Genomic DNA, 16,435 nt, shown 5'->3' on the forward strand with positions numbered 1-16,435 from the left:
AAAAAAGGCACAAGATCTGCAATGATTTTTTCCATGTTTTTTGGGGGAAAAGTCAACATTAAAGGGGCACTCCACAAATTCTATACACAAAACTTGTCAAAACACTTGTTTAATGTCTTATGTGGCTCTGGAGAAAGCTTTCTAAAATTTGAAAAAATAACTGATGGTGTCATCAGGGTTATCCCATCTTGGACTTGAGACTTTAAATTAAAAAAAAAAAAACATTTTTAAAACTTTTAACCCTGCGTTATAAACTGGAAGTTAGTGTGGAGTTTAAATTGGTGCATTTAGAGGGCAGGGACGGTCTAATTAAAGAAGATATCTAGGTGCATTATGGGAAATGCAGGATCCAGTGTTTGTGGCAAACTATTGTGACTAAAAGTCAGGATATCTCTGCCTCTGCTGCTTTAATTTTGATCATTCTAGACAAAAAGATAGATAGATAGATAGATAGATAGATAGATAGATAGATAGATAGATAGATAATGTGTTCAGTAATAAAACACTAATTGAGCTTGTGTGAATCAAAGTAGCAACAACATAACATAACATGCTCATCTGTTTCCATTTGCTCATATCATTACAAGTTAACTAGACCATCATCTTCATTCATACGATTCCTACACATTTGAATGGAGATCACGCTTTTCCTCCTGCTTGGCCTGCACACGGGACAACCTGCCCATGCTTTGAATTGTGTTCAGACTATGCAGCAGTCTACCTGCTTAACCCTCCTCGTGTCTGTCAGTCACCGCGGGATCCTCCAATCGCAGGGCACGTGAGCCCGTGACTCCTCCCCAGTGTATAATTGAAGTTTCTTTAGTTTCTCCGGCGGAGCCTGCACGCAGTATTGTCCGATCCGTGGAGGGATTAAAATACACAGCCGCCGGACCATGTTTTCTAGGAGCCTGAACGTGTGTGTGACCCTGTGTTTATGGATTACGGCGTTAACGAGCCCGGGAAGTGTGTCCGCGAGGAAGCAGGACGACTCTTTCTTCACTGCCAGTATTTACCGAGCAAGATGCGCTTCGAGATGCCTCAGTCTGCACATCACTCGCATCTCTGCTTTTTTCAAGCACTCTCAGGTACGAACATGTGGCCACAGTCCCTCCAACTCCTGGCTATGTGTAGAAAATACGAGACAAATGCGATGTTGTGTTCATTTATGAATGAATATTTGCTATAGTCGATCGTTCCCCACATAAGTCAAACCTGTTTCTCTGGAGCCCATTGTAAGCAGACAGGAGCAGATCACTAATGGTGCTGAAATACTTTCTCACTTGTGTTTCTTTTCATTCAGTATTATCATTGACAATGAATTTCATAGAAGAAAGTGTCAGCAGACACCAGTTGCAGATATAAGCATCTATAAAAATGGTTTGAGTTACTTGCAAAGTTGCCACATGCAGTATTTCACTGGTAGACTGGGCCGCCTTCAAAATATCTAATTAATACATTGCAGTATTTTTGAGCCTGACAGATGATGGATGCCTCTCAGTGGAGCCAGTTTCCATTCATAAGTTGCTAATTACTGTAAAATTATTACAAATGTAATGGATTCCAGTTATAACTCCACATTTTTTGTGAACTGTAAGTTGCCCATGTATTTTGAATGTATATGCACTCCTCCCAAATGAGAGGAACCACTTCCTTTTAGATTGATAGTTAGAATTTTTCACTAGTATCCCAGCAGAGCATGTTGTGATGTAGTCCTTGCCTGAAGCCACTATAAATTAGCTGTATTCTGGGTTTGATTTGGTATGTGGTGTCAGAAGTTGTTTTTCACCCTTCACTGGACACACTGTTCTCTCTCAGGACTCTAGAGAAAAGGACCGGTCACTGATCCTTCTCCCCTCTGCTCCTTTTCATCAGCTATCTATCTGGTGACTGCCGTTATGCTCACCCCATTTGCATTTGCAAGGCTTGTCTTTCTCAAGGTGCATTAATTAATCCCCAATTGTCAGGAAACATAGTGGAGCGAGGTAAATTTGTAATTAGGAGTAATTAATCAACAGTGCGCATTACTTGTTTCTTTCTCATCAGTTTACTTTAAAAACACTAATTGATCATGTGCAGTGGTTCTCAATGCAGGTCTGCGGGACACAACGACCTACTGCAGTTAATTTGAGCAGTTTTATTGAAGAATAATACACACCTGGAGTGAAGGATGAATGCAGTTAACTGCAATTAAAATCCTAGTAGTACAGAAACCAGCACTGCTGTGCATCCAAAGGACACAGATTGAAAACAGTGTTTCTTATTAAAGCGCAGCTTGGCAAGGAATGTCAGGGATTTGTTTTAAGAAAATTCCAAGAGTATTTGCTGCCATGAGTTGCAAAGTTGCTGCATTAAATCAGCCACCAGCTGAATGAGAAGTCAAATAACTGATTAAGTCTCACCTCTAATGAACATCTAACAGTCTATATAATTGACTGCAGAGCCTCAGAGTCAGTGCAGCCAGACTTTTTCAGTAAGGAGAAAATGAGACAAAGGTATTTGTCTAAAGAGAGGAGCATTTTTGTGGTTAGTGATAAGCAAGGTTGCTTGAGCAAGCGTGTGGGTCTAAGAATAGAAGGCAATTGTTGATAATCTACAAGGACTGTCTTATGCACTGTGTACTCAACAGTCCTTTCATGTGAAAATGGGGGGTCTGGTCAGCTGCAAAAACATCCCCCCCCCCCACTGCCCTCTACCCTCTGGTCCTGCCAATAAATGCCAGCATCACACCTCATAGGCATGTAGGAGATATACACTGAGCTACCAATGCTTCTCCGCTGAGGTCACCTTCCTGCTAAATGCTGGCGCCCAATTGTGTTAAATGTGATAAGCTCTAATGTACTGTTGCCACAACACTGGAGCATGCTCAGTCAGCACAACCTACAGGTGGATCTGCTTCCTCTGCCAGATCTTATTACTGTAACGGGCCGACAGGCAGCTCAGAGCTCCACTCCAATAATTGAGACGACAGACCTCTTAATTCAACTTGGACATCCTTCAGGGGTCATTTAATACTCAATAGGAAAACCAAGACATGCAACACTTTCCATTTTTATGGAAATGAAAGGCCTGGGCTGTATGTCAAAGTGGTGACTTTTGCCTACCGTTTCTCAATATTTCAATATCTCAATATCTAGTAATCTGTACAGTTTGTGCTCTTAACAGGTTTTGCAGCTGTAATTTAGAAATCTGTTTTTCATATCAGCTCTAATTTGATCACTCTTGAAATGAAACTGGGAGAGTTTAGCACTTGCAGATGTCATGAACACCCACACGTCTTTCCTTTTTATGTGGCTGAGAGACAGAGGACAATCTTTGTTTTAATTGTTGCAATTATGACTTAGTGTGAAATGGCAACAAGCATGGAGTTCAAAAGCCCATGGGTAGTCCATTGGTTGTCAGATTTATAGCAACTGTAGATTTATTGATGTAATAGTATTTCCAAATACAGATTTATTGACATTTTACTCCACATTTGGGGAACTTGTCACCCCTGGTACAGTAGACTTGCGGGGAACACCCAACCATAAATATTAGTCTCGGACACTTTAAAATATTAAGAGCGAGCTGGGAGCCCTGTGCAATAATGTATTCTGAAAGCATCAGCCTTGTAGTGGATTATTTATGTGTGGACCTGTGAAGCCAAAAACAAGGTGTGTCCGTGAGGTCTTGTTATTACGTTCGGAGCAATAAAAATCTAACATTTTAAAATTCAGTCATTCATTTTGTAATGTGCGGCGCAGTAAAGCCTAAACATCTTGCTTGAGAGATTTGTGTTTCAAGTGAAGGGAAGAAAAAACATTGGAAAGTAGTTTTTCCGTTTCCCCTTGTTTTTCGCCTTTGATATGAAATAACCCGCGGTGGAATCAAACCTCAGCCAGTGCTCGTCTCATGTGTGGAGTTTTTCATTAGTAAAGACAGCAGATGAATAGGGGTCTATGTAGCTTGGCCTCACCTCTCTGTAAATGCTTTTAAACCATGACAGTCTCGTCTATAAATCTCAGCTGCCAGCGCTGCTACACCCTCAGCTACTTCATTTGACAAAGAGCCTTCATTCCTAACTGGAGACAACTTTACTCCAGTGTTGTTTCTGAAACGCCCTTTTATGTTAAGATTGGATGTGCGTTAAACACATTAGCTCACTTTCAGAGCCCCGGTCAAATAATTCATATAAAGTGAATAATTGATAAGCAGAATGACCACAGCCCTCACACCCACTCAAGTCAAAGTCTAAATCTTGAGGCCCGTTATTTTAGTGCTGCATATGTGCCCTTAAAGATCAGTTATTTTGGTGTTGCCTGAGGACCCCTTGGCTGTCAAAGGACATACAGAGACACCAGTCTGTCCTTTGAAGTCCTGTCTCCTGTCAACTTTGCCAGAAATGTACAAGGTCTCATAGACCTACAGTATTTTCTACACAGAGATACTCTGACTGGTTTAATGCTGGTGAACATATAGACAAGGTAAAATGCAATTCAAAAACTCCTCTCCAATGTAAACTGAGATCCATTTAATCCGAACCAGAGGCCCGTAGGAAACAAAAGATTTCCATTTTCAAAAGGTGGAATGCTGTCCTCAAAGATAAAAGGGTTTTTTTGTCCATGTTCACTCAGTTGTCTAGACAATACAACATGCCCCTGGCCACCTGCTCCAACTTCTCAGCTGACAACAGCCAGAATGTATCTCTGTGATGAATGCCCTGTTTACACGACTCCACCAGCGTCAGTAACAAAACGATGAGTTCACCTTAGCCACACATTCGTGGACCACTGTCTGGCCTTCCCTCCTCGACCCCAATCACACAGGAGGATATCTGGAAAGCATTCATTCACCGGAGTCCTTGACAGTCCTCAGCACTGCATAATGTTCAGACTGCAGAGGAATGTCATGGTGAGTCAGAAGGATGAAGTCCTGACCTATAATTATTCCCCCGTTGGTCCCTGACATGGTGGGGTCAGGACTGGACAGCTGGGGCAACATCCTGCTGAGCTTCCCTGCTACAGGGATGCTGTCACACAACAGAATTAGCTCCTCTGTGGATCTGGTCCTGTCGCTGTTGATTGATGGGCAAAGAAAGGTGTCAAAAACCACGATTGATTATTTAGGACATGGTCTTGAGTTGTGACAAGCTGTATAAATTATCCTGCGCCATTGGCTGCCAATTTAAATGTCAAGGTTTTATTTACTAGTTGTCATCAACAGGGGATAAGGCCCGGTTGGATTGATCATTTCTCATAAGATAGTGAACTACAGAGGGAGTTTAATCATGTGATACAGCACAAAATGATGCACTAGTGAGGAATAATTCATATTTTAATCAACATAAGGCCAAACAGAGTGAATGTGCTCTATTCCACACAAACGCTGCGGATGCACACTGAACACTTCAGCCAAGTTAGCGTGCATTTTCACTTCATTCAATGACAAAATGAAACAACTATTCGAAGTCTCCTTGGTGCTCAGACTCATATATTTTTCATTCTTATCTAGTTTTTGTGGAAGGAGATTCTCAGAAGACATGACCATACAATCATGAATTCCTTTGAAGCCATTTGACCATTATCATTGACACTAAAAGCACAGCACTTACTGGTACTGGATGTCAAATTAAACCCTTTAATGATAAGTTCTCTCCTAAGGTCTCATGGGAAATTTCTTCTGGATTACATTGTGGGAAAAGGCTTTGAACTTGACATTGAACTTAAGCAGACTTTTTGCCTGCAGACCCCTAAAGTTTGGCTGTATCCCACTGCTTCGAGACGCACAGAGAACATCCAAAAGTGAAGCTCAGATCCAGGTCATTGACTAGAATGAATTCCATTAATGTTAAAACTTAGAGCCTCCATTGAGAATTTTCCATTTGATTTTTTTATTACTTACTCTGAGCAAGAAGAGACAGTAGGATTTAATGCAATTATAATCAATATTTCCATATTAACAATGGATCAAAGGACTATATGTAATGTCACAGGTGTCCCACAGAGAGTTGTCTTCTAACTCTGGAGTGTTTTAGCTTATTTCAGCTCATTGTTTCGGTTTTACGGCCTGCAAAGTTAGCAATTAAGTGGTGCACATAGTTGAGCTTTGAGCAGCTAAACAATGGGATAATTCCCCCAGGAGTTAGCAGGGACCAAAACAGAGAGAAAAGAAGAGTGAATTTTGGACTTACATTCATCAGATGTAAACTCCAAATTAACGCTAATGTTGCTCCATATCTGCTGGAAGTGTGAAATAGATATAACATGTATCGCCATATCAACTTATAAGGTGTGTTTACGGCTTGGGTCCGCTAACAAGACAGTTATTGCAGGCTTAAAACATCAACCTAAATGTCCCGTTTTCTGAAACACAGCACATTTAAACATTTTGTCTCTTTCCTGTTTATCTGCTGTCCATTTATTCTGAAGCACTAGCCTTGTAGTTGTCATCCAAGCACAATTATGTTTGCAGAGACTGACAACATAATTCTTTGCTCTAACAGAATTCAGGAAACGGCCACTTGCACAAGCCACTTACCCCCACTGGTCCTTCGCTTGACAACTCTCCATATTTACACATAGAGGATTTATAAATACACAGCGTTATTAGGACCAAATGTTTGTCTCATTGCGGCGCAGAAGGTGGCACTTCTACAGCAATTAGAGGAAATTAGCGGTATCTGCAGTCCACACAGGAGTGCTGACATCAGTTCCCACCTCAGTGACCTCAGGGACGTCTGTTGAGAGATCAAACAGGTCCTCAGAAAAGCCGAGGTCACCATGCTCTGGTGAAAATGACCAGAGGTTCTCCCTGTCCCTGGTGGAGTGACCCCACTTTCCTGCTTAGGTTACATGCCCTCAGCACGCAAAGCAGACTCAAAGTCTGTTTTTGAAATTTGTGTACTGTTAACATTATCATTAATCAAAAAGACCATGACTTAAAGGAAATAACATGCATTGTAATAGTAAAAGGAGGGGGTCAAAGCTACAACACGTTAATGTGATAAATGGATTATTGTATATTTTTAAAGTGTGATGACTGATGATATTTTTTCCTTCTCCCTTTTTCACAGAATAATGGATCCTTGGTTTGGTGCCAGAATCACAAGCAGTGCTCCAAGGTAGTGTGGTTTCATTTCTTTCATGAATGAGACGCATGCCACATACATGCCTCATTATCAGAGGATAATACAACATAAAGTACACAAGTCACAACAAGACTACTTTTGTCATGCCTGCAGGAATTACTCTGAGACCTGTTGACACAGATTATCATTAGAAAACCTCTTTTTCTTTTCAGCTAGTCTTTACTAGATCGCTCCTGCTTTCATTGACACTCATTTGTTCTTGTAAATGGGATTCGATTATCAAGTTATATGCCTGTTGATTCATGAAAGCAAAGCATGATTGCTTTTTTTTTGTATTCTTGTCATTTGGAATTTCAGTAGGACGCATTATGGTACACATCCCGCAGGGCTTGTTTGTGTTTCGTGCCCCGTCCCAAAGAAGGTTGATACAAAGCTGGTGTTGACAGCTCCTCTGAAAAGATGGCGCTGACATGTTCTATCAGACTCTCCTGGATCTGTTGACAAGGCCCTCAGAGATGTGCCGTATAGACTGTGGGGCTGAAATAAGAAGGATGATACGCTAGCACAGCCTAGTCCAAGTTTGAAATCTGAACAATGCTCTCTATAGCTGCCAGAGGCTCTTGTCTCTACACACACAGGCTGTGAAAGCAGAATTCAATGCTGGTAACCCATGAGAACTCAAAATAGGACATATACAACACATATTCATGGTAGGACAGTTTCCCTTTGATGAAGCTGGGCGTCTGTTTGTTTTTCTTCTTCTGGGTTTTCCCTTCACACTATAAAAACGTGTCTAAATAATATACAGGAAGTATGTTATCGTCCGGGTGATGACAGGTTATCTGTAATCCTTGTGTGTATTTATTAGCTTTTCTCAAAAAACTCTGGGGTACTTAAAGAGGAATGCTGGCTGAGAAACTGATGGTAAATCTCAGTATTACAGTGATGGTGATTAATTGGAAATTCAGGAAAAAGCGAAGTGGCTGCATTTTTTTTTTTAATGCTTACTTAACATGGCCTCACAGTTGGTGTACATATTAATCACAATCAGTGTCTAGTATCAGCGGCCTCACAAAATGACCCTTTCTGTTTGATTTCTAAATTCCTTTTTTTGAATTTCAAATTGTTTCCTTGGCAAGTTTGCATTGCCTGTGATACAGCAGAGCTATTGTGCTTTGTGCCTTCTACTAACATCTGTGAATGTATGGGTTATTTCTCTTACTCTGCTCAGCAAATATTTACAACACGGTGTTCTGTCACATCGCTGAATTTTGAATTCATAGAATCTGTGTGTAGATTGTAAAGTTTAACAGTTCAAGATTGTCTCGAGCAAAATGTGAGATAAAAAATGTCCTTTTATTATTTTAAACCATCTGTATCCAGTTTGTATCTTTAAAGTTAATGAATAGGCTCTAAAGGAGGCAGACCTCCTTTGTTTTCACTATAATGCTGTGAAACTTGTTTCTCTCCTTTCCACTGTGATGGCCAACATCGGCTCTTGGCACTCATCGTTCCCCAGTCATTGCAGAGTTTTATGTTTGAAAGGGCTTTTGCTGGCTGCGAGTCCAAACACAGCATACTGTTTTCATAATCAACCAGCTAACATTGCTGAAACTTTGCAAAGGTCCAAAGTCTTTTAATGGATTTTTTGTTCTCCCTCTCTATAACGAGAATGTCAGTTAGCACTTCTTTATCCCGCATGTAGGCAGTAAATAACTGCGACCCAGTTCGATGTAAACCCTTAAAAATAATGATATGCCTGCATAAGTGCTGTACAAATGTAAAGCTCCACTGCTCTGCCATTCTAAACAGTTTCAAGGGCTCTTTGAATTTAATTAATTTAATTGTATCCTAGCTTTTCGTTCAGCCATTCAGGATGCGAGCCAGGGCACGGTGCTGAAGTTTAATTTGGGGCCGAAAGTCAATATTTTGGTAGCAAACATCACCACACTTCACATCCACATTAATGACTTGAGTGCACACTCAGGGCCTGTGTGTAGTGTGTCAAAACACAGAGCTATTGTAGCCACTCTTAACAATTGTACGGGCCCATGCTGTACAGTGGTTCCCTGTGAATGGCTCTACAACCGCTGATTAGCCTCTTCACTTCATGAACAGCACACAGTCAAACAGAGAGACAAAGGCAGTGGCTCCCGAGGAGTGCGTTAGGGCAGAAGGCCTGTCCACCCAGAGCTCTGTTTAACAGCCACGGAGAGCTCCCCGCCTGTGAGGAAAATGTGAGGAAGGGCTGCCTAATAATTTAGACAAAGATACTGTGACCTCGTCCATCTGGCTGCGTTTTAGGAAATCAAAGCCTCCCATTTGTGATGAGAAAGTCATCCCGGTCATTTTGTATGCAGTGTCCGGCGTCGGCCCCGCTCTCAGCGTCCCCATTGTCATGGTAATTAACCTGCTTGCCCTCTCTCTCTCTCTCTCCAGAGCAGAGCGAGGTGGCATTTGGAGAGCCGGGGAGTCATTATCATGCCATAACACTGGACCAGCAGACAAACTCCATTCAGCAGGGAGACACCAGGAGAAAAGACAGCAGGCGTTTTCTATGAGCTATTGTCATTTTGTCTCCCTACTGTTAGAGCTCCCCACTTGAGAAGTTTGGATGTGTTCCCTGAAAGTTTTAAACACTCCAGGGTGTTCTTCTTTTTTTTCTGCTGGTGCACAGAAAATAGATTTTGTGCATCTGCAGAAGAAGCCAAGAAGCTTTCCACATTCAGACCATGGCTGATATTAGTAGGGCTGCTTTCCCCCCAAGGGTGTGATCCAGCCACCAAATCAAATGCTAGGACTGACTTAAGGCAGCTCCGGTCTGCAACAAAGCGGTGCGTTTCATTACTCAAACTGCTGTCAGGGAAGGAAGAGAGGAAAGGACATGTGCATTATGCCTGGATCAGTTGGCCTGTGGTGAGTCTTTGGAAAGTGCCCATCATTTATAGTTCCTGAGGAGGAAAGTATAATATTTTTCTTGTAAAAAGACTCAATATCCGGGACTGTTTCTCCATTGAGACTGATCTCTCAATGAATTAGGTTGAGTGGTGATCACTAGGCTGAAGAAATATTAAAGCACCGGTCTGTAATATAACATCCAGCAGTGGGATTTTCACTTGACCTTACTTTTTGTCTGTATATCAGCCGAAACCCAAAGAGTTTGCACCTTAAAAAAGCTCTCTGGTGTCCATTTGGCAGCAATGAGTCGTACACGTCTTTCATAGATCACTCACATATCCCAGGTGGCTCTTTTGAGCGCTCTTTTCCTCCCAATCACACCCTGAGCTTCACATACCAGCTTAAGAATAAGAAGTGTTTACCCTTTGGATTACATGCGCCTTCGTCTTCACATGTTGGAGGCTTTGGAGCGGTTTGCGGGAATAACAATCCCTGGAATGCTACTATGTCTCATTCAAAAGTGTCTTTCAAAGCCCACTGTCAACCCCCCCCCCCCCACCCCCACCAACCCCCACATTTTCTCACGGCAAAATAAAATAGTCAAACTTTTTCTTCAGTGTCAGTTGAAACCTACAAAATCAACTCGCTTTTCAATTAACATTAATCTTAATTAGAAAACAAACTATGTTGTGGGGGAATGTGTCACTTTCGCTTGAAGCTTGAAGAGCTTGTCAGTGTGGTTTACAAGTCTTTTGTGTGGTCATCCTTTCTTTGGCGGTAGGTAGTATATCTTGCGGTGCACTGAAAAGATGTGATAAAGTGGGTGCTGGTTGGTAGGTTACAGCTGGGCATGGCTGAGACTGTTAGGTGCTTAAACAGACTTCAAAGCACCTTTTGGTCATATTGAGGCCAGACGTTGGTCTCACCTCCCTGTGTCGGCCACATTACCAGCACCGACACCTCAAAAGCAAGCTGGACTAGAAAGCAGTGGGCAGTCAACTGCTAAGCAGAGTGTAGGAAACAGTCTGAGTCATTTTCACTTGATGACTTTATTAAATGTGATTAAGATGGTATTCACTATAGTTTCTCTTATTTTTTTTTTTGTTTTAGTTTGAGGCAGTATGAGAGTATGTTAATGTGTGTGTGTGTGTGTGTGTGTGGGTGGGTGGCAGAGGAGTGTGAAGCAGGGCTGGTCAGTCCCAGCAGGAAGGACCTGATCTGGACATGGTTGTTAAGTTTCATTGGCTAAAGGGGGGGTCGCTTCATTGGCTGCTATCTGTAGAGCTCATTATTCACATGGTGGGTGGCAGAGAATGAAAACCCCCACAGCAAAAAAAAACCCAAAGACGTGGCCACAGCAGAGGAGGCGAAAAGGCTGTGGAACTGCAGTTAAGACTTCTTCAGCACTTAAATCCCACATCTAAAGTTGCTCTCCATGACGCTGTCAGTTCAATATCGGAGTAATGAGCGCTCCGAGAAATCCTCCACGAAGATATTCATTCGCTACCTTCCAACAACCTGTGTTTTTATTGATCCTTCGGAGCAAAGGGCCTTTTAAATAGTTGCCATTTCTTTTCTGAGATAATCAACCTCTCACAGAAAGCCTGATTCCACATGTTTCCCCTGGGATTTCATTCTCTTGAAGGATTAATGTAATCAAAGCTGCTGCAAAATCCTCTTTTAGCAATAATGACCAGTCACACTGAGACAATCTGCTGTCATCCAAGTGTTTATTCTCATTCTGAGGATGGATTAGCTAAATATCATAGACTGCGGCGCACCTCTCACGTTGACTCTGCTGCCTTTTCCTTTCCAACCTCATGGGTTGAGAGACTAATTTCTCTCCAGGAGCTAAAACAAGATATGATTCTGCCACTTTATTAGTCATCCGTGTTAATATTTTGTTATTGAACCGATCCTGCCAACAGCCACATTGACGAAGGGAAGATTAGGATGTAAGAATCTTTTAAGCTGATGTGCTTAGTTGATGTGGGCTTATCAATTTATTCCAGCTCCAGTCAAAGCTGCTGCGTCCTGCGGTTAAATCTCACAGATTGTGTGTGACAGTTTCAGGATGATGGAAAACCAGAATGTGTGTCAAAGACTCGGTGATCGACAGCTCTCTTAACCTTTGGGTTAGATCGGACTGTTTCAGCAGAGTAGATGATACTTCTGACTGAATGTGTGTCAGTGATGAAGAAAACTGTTGTTTCCTTTGGTTTTGTTTGTTTATCAAAACTCTTAACCACTAAACTTGCTCACTTGCTTTGTCTTTATTCTCAGTTTTTGAAATACATATAAAATGCATTATATTACTGCTATTGGGTTGTATATGAATACTCAAGCTGGAGGTTTTACAATTCGAAGACGCTGAAGTGATCACTGCTGTAAGTAACTGTTGGAGTAAACTGGAGTGGACAAGGAGGATTACTGAATTTGAAGTGTTTCAGAGACTCAAATAAACAAATGTAGATAGTGTTGGAATGTGACTGCAAGCGTGGGATTAGGGCGGCTCTCCTCCCCTCGACGGCTTGCCATGTTTTACATGTTGTTGGCCTACATTGAGACCGAATCTCCTCTCCAGGTCTTATTTCATATGAGATGAGGATGGGGGGGGGGGTTGAGACAGCTTGAGTGATCACTGTAGGATCAAACAAGCAGGGTGGAAATCCTATATCTTGTTTACTATCTGTTCAATCTGCAGTGACTGACGTTGCCATGACAGAGATGTATTTTTCCTCTCAAAATGTGGGTTCATTATCGTCGTCATTGCTCAGTTATACAGACAGTTTGAATAAATGGCTTTGGCGTTGAGTTGAGTGTGATTTCAAGTCTGTTCCTACGCATCTGTCATCGTAACATTATTCTGGGTGGATGGTGTGAGAGTAAATACAGTAAATCATGTGCTGGAGCAGATCTGACACAGTTTTTCAGAAAACAGCAGAGAGGGTTTGGCTTTCCCATGCCACGTCACAGCGAAAGCCCCATCGGCCTCTTTATCACCGATCTGACCCCACATGATGGATACATCCTGTTGAGTCTAATTGTCATGAAATGTAAACTGAGCCCAGAGGTAGGTGATAACTGAGGCTCTAGTTACAGCCACTGTAATTTTGACTCTTGTCACTGCAGAAGATAACAGCTTGAGATGGCAGAGGACCTGTAGGAGAAGGAGTCCTCACCAAGGAGGAGGAGGAGGAGGAGGAGGAGGGGCAACATCAGTGTGTGTGTGTGTGTGTGTGTGTGTGTGTTGGTGTCTGGGTGAAACTTCAGAGTCATTAAGTATTAAGTGAACTGCTATTGCATTCCACAGCAGACAAAGCACAATTCTGGCTAAGCTGTGTGGGCTTTTTGCTCATAAATAAGGCAGGCACCTCTGATTGTGGGGTAAATGTATAATTCATGCACTGCCCCCCTCCTGCTCCTCCTCCTTTTTCTTCTCACTTTCTGCCAAGCGATTCCTTTTCAGCTCTTTGTTGTCTGCGCCCTCAACTGCATTTAAATTAATAATTAAAGTGATTTTCAAAGAATGTCTGTGACACCACCTGCTAGGTTACTCACCGTCTCCTAGCCCGGGTTGAGAAACAACAGAAAGTCTTGAACCGTATACATTTCAGTTCACCCCACCAGAGCTGGAATAGTACAGTGTTCGAGTTAGTTGTAAATATCGAGGAATTATGACACTGGCAACGTTTACAGCATGCCGTTCCTCACTGGGCCATAAAACACATGGAGATTTGGAAAATATGTCATTACTTGTGTAAGGGAAATTCAAGCACTTTGTGTCTGAATTAATTAGTTGTACTCAAAGTTATCATAACTACATCTCGTATTACTTACAATTAAGAAATGCTGTCGATATGTTCCAGTGATAACACCAATAAAGCAAGTTGCTTGCAGCCCTGTATATCATGTCATCTTCGGCAATAATTTTTGTAAGAGATTCCTTTTTATTTCTCAGGTGATGCAAGATATCGCTACAGTAGCAGACAGGGATCTATTGCACCTAGTGCCATATGTCCATACAGTTTGGATACCTGTACCTTCAGGGAGACAGAGGAGAGCACACAACCACCAGTTTGCCACATACATAGGTTACCTGGCTGCCACACAGGCCTCATTCAACTCTAATTGAAATGCAGAAGCATCAACATGCTGCAATTCTTTGCAAGTCCTTTCAAGCTCTGGATACAGCAATCCTCCACTGACACTATGAGCAATGTGGAGTTTGCAGAGACTTATGTATTTATGGAATAGAAAACCCCACAGCAAGCAATGTGTACCCCCCTCAAATATCAGATCAAAACTTTTTTTATGAATATTAAAGCTACACTCCCATTCATCCACATAGAAACATCAACCTTGGCTGGAGATAAATTCTACAGCTCTTAAGAAATAACTGAATTATATTTTCACTTATCTTTCCTTTCTGATAAGTGTGGCATTTATATAAAAGCGAGCTGCTGATTATTGGAAAACCTCATTTCATATTTATGAGGAGCCATGTGAGCTTGCTGGATATAGAGTTGCAGCCTCACATCTCAAGTCAGCACTCTGGTAATCTTTTTGATCTACCCAATCCACCTCAATGTCTGCCCCAAACACACCTGTGCAGATTTACAACAGTGCAGAAATTAAACACCTGATATCTCATAGACTTAACATACCACAAGGTCACATAAGGTTGAGGAAATAGTGTGTCTAGACTTCATAACAGCTCAGGACAGGGATATCTTCTTCCTGATTTACTCGCTGTATTTTTACAGTCCTTTGAAACCTAATGGCACGTCAGAGGCATATTGGAAAACCTTGCTAGCATATGATTTTACACTCATTCACATCATTGCTCCAGCACTTGATGAAATATGTTTCAGCCTGGTTAACCTTTAATGAGAGTCTCTGAGGGCATCTACTGAGAGGCAGCTATAAAGATTTTCAGCATGCTACTGGTTTTTTGTCTACAAAAAAAAAAAAAAAAAGACTTTTTGGATGGGAATCAGGATGACTTTGAATTCTGTAAGTAACCTTGAAGTGGAGCGTGTGCCATGAATGAAAATGAGGGAGCAAACAAAAACATCAAGGGAAACATGGCTTTTCTCTCAGAACTGAGAGTGAGAAAGGGAACGAATGACATGCCATGTCCGCTCTGATAATTTTGAAAAGGCTGTTTACATAGAAGTTTACATCCACCCTAGTGTTTTCTATTCAATCTCTAAATGTTAGCCATCCACGCAGAAATGCCCAAAGACTTAAAACACAACCAAATCTCTCTAAATCTTTATCTCTTATATGTTTAATGGTGTTGTTATTGACATGTTTTGCATTGTCAAATGAATGCAGCCAGTCGAAAATGGATTCAAGTTGAGTGTGTTGTACTATCTAAGGCTAATGGTAACAGTAGTACAGTGGGAGGAATTATTTTGTGCATGCAAGGTTAAAGAATTAAAAGCCCTATTAAATTCCTGCAGAGACAATGTTAGGTGAGCACCTATGGGAGCACTTCCATGCTTGCATGGGCATTAAACTCTCCTAGTTGAATCATCAGTACAAGGACTGCATTGAAAAAACTTTTCTTTGAAAAAATATCTCAGGTATCTTGTGTCTTCAGTCCCCTACAGTCTGTGATTGATATATTTAATTAAATGACTGTTTTGCACTTGTGCTGTTGTCTTACAACAGTAGAAAAATGTCTTAGTGCCTTCGCCTGTATTGTGTGCGTAGCTATAGTGTTTGGAAACATACACAAAAAAAAGTTGGTGGGCTACAGAAACATGGCCTCATAACATCGCTGGCAAGTGAAAGTCCCTTGGCTATGTTTGGGAAAGATATATCACATGATAAAAAGCTCATTTTGTGTCTGCACTGCAACGTGAGCCTTGTGTTGTCAAATTTATCCACTTTGGAGAGAGTTTTGGAAAACATCAATTTTCTTGAATATGAGCACACTGGCTTAGAGCAGATGGAAGGGCTGAGAGTGAAAGAAAGATAAGTTTTAAAATTGATCTGGATTAGAGCGGACATGGTCTGAGAGTGAGCGAGAAACGAGAGGCATGGATGGGAAAAATGAGAGCAGAGAAGAGATAAGAACTGAGAAGAAGTCGAGGGGAGATGACAGCCAAATAAAAGTGAAATAGAGTGAGGGGTGAGTGAGTACGTGGAGTAAGTGCCTGTTTCAATAGAGTAGGGAGCAGAGCCCGGCCACTTGCTCCTGGACGGGTCGATAGATATGAGCAAGGAGCTGAGAGCTGCTGGAATGATTGTGTCCGGTGGTCGGGAGTGTGAAAAGCGCCAGGGCAGCAGAAAATAGCCGTAACTCAATGAGATTGGAGGTGAGATTTACAGTGTGTGTGTGTGTGTGAGATCAACAACAGAGAGATTCCTCCATATCTGAGTCTCCCAGAGGAGCTGAGGACAGAGGTTCCATCCCGAGGGGCCGGCAAAGGCACCTTGTAAATATCTGTCAGCACCACTTGA

The 16,435-nt window shown here is 41.8% G+C and overlaps 1 protein-coding gene across 1 annotated transcript in view; it reads left to right on the forward strand.

Moving 5' to 3' along the window:
• Positions 1–812: 812 nt before the first annotated feature.
• Positions 813–16,435, forward strand: part of LOC137192777 (anosmin-1) — a 46,480-nt gene continuing 30,857 nt past the window's right edge. The window contains exons 1-2 of the mRNA XM_067603708.1: positions 813–1,085; positions 7,049–7,096. Coding sequence (XP_067459809.1) covers positions 894–1,085; positions 7,049–7,096 — 240 coding nt within the window. The 5' untranslated portion in view covers positions 813–893. The remainder of the gene's footprint in view (positions 1,086–7,048; positions 7,097–16,435) is intronic.

Source organism: Thunnus thynnus, chromosome 11 (assembly GCF_963924715.1).
Source record: "Thunnus thynnus chromosome 11, fThuThy2.1, whole genome shotgun sequence".
In the NCBI taxonomy this organism is placed as follows: Eukaryota; Metazoa; Chordata; class Actinopteri; order Scombriformes; family Scombridae; genus Thunnus; species Thunnus thynnus.